Raw genomic sequence first — 6,022 nt, 5'->3', positions numbered from 1 at the left:
TTTTTTTTTTTTTTTTGCATATCTTTTACCTCCCTGTTGGTTTTCATCTTGGTGAGAAGCCCATCAGACTCTTGCTGTGCTGAGCACATCCTCAGCGGCCTGGCAGGAAAAGGCAGGGGAATGGACGTGGAAAAGGGCTCCTTCTCTCAAGCTCCTGGTGGAGTACAGATGAACCACAGCGTAGGAAAGCTCTGCAGATACTCAAAATTTATAGGCTGGGAAAGATTGCTGGCATCAGTCTGAGCAAGTTTGGGTCCCCAAATTAATTTTGCTTGGAACATGTCTGTCAGCAAAGCAACTGCACCCAAAAATCCAACCAACCACAGCCTGGGTGGTGTTACTACAGGGCAGTTCTGTACCAGAAATTGGTCCTTTTGTCTTTTATTTTCATTTGTCTAGGCTTAGTTAGGTTTTAACTTTTGGTGCTAAATTAAAGCATCCATTGGTGCTTTTAATTTCTGGGCCCCACCAAGGTTTAGGCTCATGATCACATTATTCTCTGTAATTTTATTCTTAAGGGGTTCTGTTCTGGGCTATGTTTTAATTCTTTTAATGCGTTAAAGTTTTCTCTGAAGCTTTCCCAGTCTTCCAGCATAATTTTTTCTGAACTAGGAATATAAAAAAATAATAATTTTTATATAAAAATTATGTCTACAACTAGCAATAAAAGCTTGCAGAGAGTGTCAATAGAGGCTTCTTTCTTCTCCTGGTGTTTGTTTTTAGGTTTCCCCATAGTCATTCAGTATTCTCAGGTCTCAGTGATGCTCTGGGAGTTTGTGGCCACTTGTCCACCATTGGCCATTCCCAGATTGGAGTCTCTGGAATTTTTTCCCATTTTTATTCAAGATTCTGACACCCTTTTCCTCTAAATCCACTACTATCAGGATATGAAAATCAGCTATTATCTATACATGGAGGCAGTTGGCTCTTTGAATTCCAGGAAAAATAAACTTTTCCCTTTGCAGACTCTCTTCATGGCCAGAAAAAAATGTCCATCTTCATTTTGGTGCCCTTTGAAAATATTGGAATGTCTTTTTAGGGATGTTCAGATGTCCAGTGAAGTATCCAGAGCAAAATAAAGATGGGTTAAAAATCAGATTTTCCAACAAGAAGGGAAGGGGGAATCATCTGGGAAGCAACCTCATTAAAATGCTCCCTGTGCATGCACACTCAGCTTTTTTAGGGTTTTTTTTCTTCTCTTCAAAAGCTTTAAATCAGCAAAATCCCAGCGAATGCTTTCCTGGCTTTAGGGTACAAGTGAGTGAGTGTCACTCACTGGAGTAAGGAGAGAGAGTTTTGCAGCTGAAGTTATCAAGATTTCACTTGCAAGTGGCAGAAATGCACGAGATTTGGGGTGTACCCAATTCTACAAAGAGTTTAGCTTCCTAAAAAGATAAAGCTCCCTCATTGGAGCTTCTTTCCTGGGAGCCTGATTTCAGAAGGGTGGCTCAGGGCCCCTCCTGCCATGGTCACAGGACACTTTAGCACTGGTTGTCCTCTCACTGGGAAGCCACAAATCCCAACTACCCTTCTGCCAGCCAGGAATCTGCTCCAAATCTGACAGAAAAGGGATCAGTGGGAGAAAGGATCATTTCATAAACTCCCATGTGGTGGGAGAAAGGTGAGAAATTCTGAAAGAAACAGAACCTCCGGTTTTAAATATTTAATCAGCAATAAGGACGATAAAGTCCCCCGAGTGATTTTCCAGATATTGGACAATTCTGTGATGTATCCAGGAGAGTTTGTCACTACTGGGGGTATCTCTCAAGTTTTGCAGAATTTTCCCTGTCCTCTACTTTGTAGGACTGATACACAATGAGAGATCCATGTTTTCCCTTAAGACTGTTATGTTTGATTACCTGGCATTTTTACTAGTTAGGAATCCCATAAAACAGAATCTTTCAGGTTGGAAGGAACCTCTAAGCTTATCAGGTCCAATCCTTAACCCAGTACTTCCAAGCCCCCCAACTAAACCCTGTCCTCAAATCCACATGTTTATGGAAGACCTCCAGGGATGGGCACTCCAAAGCTCCCTGGGCAGCCCCTGCCAAGGCCTGAGCACCCTTTCCATGCAGAAATTCCTGCTGATGTCCACCCTGAGCCTCCCCTGGCCCAGCCTGAGGCCGTTTCCCCTTGTCCTGTCCCTGTTCCCTGGAGCAGAGCCCGACCCCCCCGGCCGTCCCCTCCTGTCAGGGAGTTGTGCAGAGCTACAAGGTCCCCCCGAGCCTCCTTTGCTCCAGGCTCAGCCCCTTTCCCAGCTCCCTCAGCCGCTCCTCATCATTTTGCTCCAAATCTGTTTGATTAGACCCCAAAAATGGGTCTGAATAGTACCTGTACTTGGCTATCTCCTCCCTCTCCCACAAACCCCTACAAGACTCAGAGGCCACTCAGATAATTTCCAAGACTGAAACAATCAGCCTTCTTTCCTATCTTTTATAGGGAAGAGGCTTTGATTCACTGGAGCATAAAAACCAGTTGAATCCAGCAAATTCCTCCTGCATAAATTAAGTGGAAAATGTCCCCCATTAAAAAGAAACTGTGCAAAGCTCCCACACTGTATCATGTTCAATCACGGAGTAAATGCTCGTGGCTGAGTTATGAACCCATTAAAAAGGGTTTGTCGGGAAAATACAAGTGGAATTTCCACGGAGAGATGGTTAAAATACCCAGGGATTTAATGCCATCCTGCTGGGAAGGCTCAGAGGACATGGGACATACACCAGTGACACCTAGTGAGCAGCAAATGAATGTTTATATTCACTTTATGCCATCGTTTAGGTGGGAAAAGGGATTTTTTTCTCAAGTACCGAGGAAATGGTTTGTGGAAGATGTCAGGGATGGGAATTGTTCTTCCAAATGCCTTTTGAGGGTGGGGTGAGCAGCCTCTTTGCCCACATGAAACCAGCCCAAATTCATGGAAGCAGTGTCATGGAATCAGCCCAAATTCATCATTCAGGACAAGCTGTTCTGCTTGTGACGAGATCTCTCTCATCCATTGCACACCCAGAGCAGAGTGGATTCTCCCTAGAATTCCAAAAAACAATCAGGAACAGGAAATGCTACGAGGATTGATCAGAAGATTGATCTGAGGGGAAGTTGGTTGTAAGAAATTACCATTCTTTAAGAAATGGTCTTTGAGGAGTGGAATTTCTGCCTCATGATCAGAGTAAGAAAATCAAAGCTATCCCAGGTTTTCCTTAGACAATCAGAGTTTATTCACAAAACTATTTTTAGAATTTTGTTGTTTTTTTTTTAATGTGAAGTTTTCTAGTTTTGTTTTCCCATCATCTCTCTTCAGAATCGCTATATATGTAAGGGTCTGGAATTCTGCTGTAGCTTCTGGCTTGTAGGATCCTCCATCCTAACACGTGCCTCTAGCTTGGTCTTTATAGCTGGGCAGCTTGTGAGACACTCAATCCTCCCTTCTGGAGTGAGGATCCAAGGTTTTTATTTTCCTTCAAAAGTTACAGCCTTAGCCAATGTATTTTTGTGTTCATCCAGCCAAAGAATTTCCCTAAGGAGCTCAGCAAATCCTCCAAAAACTGTCTGGTTTTAGAGTAGCATGAATCATGGAATCACTAAGATTGGAAAAGGCATCTGAGGTCATTGAATCCACCACTCCCCCAACATTTGCCGAGGCCACTGCCCCATGTTCCCAAGCACCACATCCACAGCTTTTCCAAACTTTGAGGGATGGTGAAGCCACCACTGCCCTGGGCAAGATCGGGGTAATCTTTAGGGCAGAGTGAACCCTAGAGATGTGTCCAGGAGGGGCTGGTTGATCCTCTGGATCAGAGAAGAGAAGGAAAGGCACTAAGCAAGGCCTTTGCGATGCCACCAAGGACTTTGTGCCCCTGGAAATCAGGATAAGCTCAGCCCTCCTTTCCAGTGTTTAAACTGTGTCTTGGTGTTAAATACTTTGGAATTGTCCCTGACACTGGGATTACAGGGAATTGCCAATGTTCCAAAGCATGCAAAAACAACGTATGCGGTTTCTTGTGTTATTAGCATGCCCTAATTCAAACTCTATTCCTGAACTTGGCCCTAACAGTTGGCTTCTTTTGTGCCATTGAAGGTTCCTGGATGGCAAACTGCTGGACATCAACAAGGACTTCCAGCCCTACCTGGGCCAGGGTGGGCGGATCCTGGAGATCCGCACGCCCGACGTGGTGGCCAACGTTAAGAAGCAGGCGCAGGCCGTGGGCTTCACAGAGGGGGCACTGCTGGCCCTGGCTGTCATCATCATCCTGTGCTGCATGCCAGCCATCCTCATTGTCATGGTCAGCTACAGGCAGTGAGTACCCTCCTCCTCCTCCTCCTCCTTACCCAGGCGTTGTAATGCCGTTGTAGAGATGCTGCATTTCGCGGCAGAGCTGCTCCGACAATAATCCGTCACTGTGAGATTAATTCCCATTTTTTATTGCCTATTTTTGTATTTTGATGCATTCTTTGTATTCCTACTATAGATATATTAATATTAAATGTATATATTTCTAAATAAGAGATTAATTTCCAGGTTTAATCCCCCTCTCACCACAAGGGTTGCTCAATGTTTGCTGTGATGAAGATGGGAAGTGCGTCCTGGACTTCCCAACATTCTTGTGCAGGATTTTTGTGCCAAAACACCAGCTCAAAACCCAGGTGCTTGACATAAAAGTGAGGATTCAGAGCTGAATTCCATGCCAAAAAAAAAACAAAGAAAAATAGGAAAAAGGTGCTGTTTCAGTAATGGAATCAAAAATCAAATTGTATTGCTCAATAAAAGGAGAGGGCTTACATTTCTTTGCTTAAATCCTAAAATATTTTTTCCTGAGCTTCTTAATTGCAATTGTTTCCTGAAGAAGTGGTTTTGAACCATTTTAGGGCAGCAGCAGAGATATTTTTTGATATTTTCACTTGTCTCTTATACACTGAAGAAGTTTAAGTGATTTGCTGATAGATTAATTAAAATCAACCTCTCCAATAAGTGCCTCTCAACTAAAATTTTCAGGTCCACTCATATTTAAAATCAATGCATTTAGACTTAAAGGCTCCATAATTATTAATATGTTTATATTTATACTTATACTTATACTTATATTTATATTTATATTTATATTTATACTCATGGATTTATTATCTAATTAAATATTATATTCATAAAATTACATCTATGTAATATTCATACTCATAGATTTATAAATCCATTTATTCACTGATTAATTCTTTAGTTAGTGATTATATTCACATCCCCATTTCCCCAATTTGGGTTGAGGGAAAAAGCCTTATGATGGAGTTTGAAAGAGCTTGACCAACTTCTGCACGATTAGGATGGCAGAGGCATTCCCAAACTGCTCTTCCTCTCCCAAAATTCTATGGAAATTTTGCTTCCATGAGCCAGTTCATCCTGCAATCCGTTGGTTACTGTTATCTGAGTTGCAGGTTCTTTAATGAAATGGAACAGCCCCATTTTTCTTTGGTATCTGTTAGATTATTCAAACATCATCAATCTCTTTTAGGAGCTTTAAGGAATCTGCCTAAATTCATTGAATCCAAAAATCCCATTTTTCCCATTTACAAGTCTGACTTGGAGAGGAATTTATAGCAGCCCAATGTGAACAAGTTGTATTTTTATGGAGAGTACCAAAGAAAATGAAAGGAATTTTGGAGTTAAATTAAAGTCCTTAGCCTTATGGTTTGGTTTTGCATTCCAGCCTTTTTTACTCATTTTCCAAAGGAATCTCAGTGTTTTTCCTAAAATATTTCTTTAGTAATAAATCTAAAAATCATTTCTTTGAAATCCAATACTTAGAACAACCCTGTAAGATACTTATAAATAATTTGTTATTTACTAATCACAAAAGAATGGCATCTTCTAAATAATAACAAAAAAAATGCTCCTTCATTATTGATAATGTTTTCCATGCATCCTTGAAATGTGCCAGAATGGGAAAATATAAATAAAATAACAATGACATAATTTATATTGTTATCTGTAAAATAATAGAATATAAAGAAATGTGTATAAAAATGCACCTGCTTA

General features: G+C 41.2%; 1 protein-coding gene across 1 annotated transcript in view; it reads left to right on the top strand.

Moving 5' to 3' along the window:
• The window catches only part of PCDH15 (protocadherin related 15), a 456,551-nt gene that overhangs the window by 428,235 nt on the left and 22,294 nt on the right, over positions 1-6,022 (top strand). Inside the window, exon 32 of the mRNA XM_057373749.1 lies at positions 4,076-4,294. Within this exon, the coding sequence (XP_057229732.1) occupies positions 4,076-4,294 (219 nt within the window). The remainder of the gene's footprint in view (positions 1-4,075; positions 4,295-6,022) is intronic.

Source organism: Malurus melanocephalus, unplaced genomic scaffold, assembly GCF_030028575.1.
Source record: "Malurus melanocephalus ecotype Western Australia unplaced genomic scaffold, MMel_1.1 scaffold_207, whole genome shotgun sequence".
NCBI lineage: Eukaryota > Metazoa > Chordata > Aves > Passeriformes > Maluridae > Malurus > Malurus melanocephalus.
Note: the sequence above shows the minus strand (reverse complement) of the source record. Positions and strands in the feature narration are given on the sequence as shown.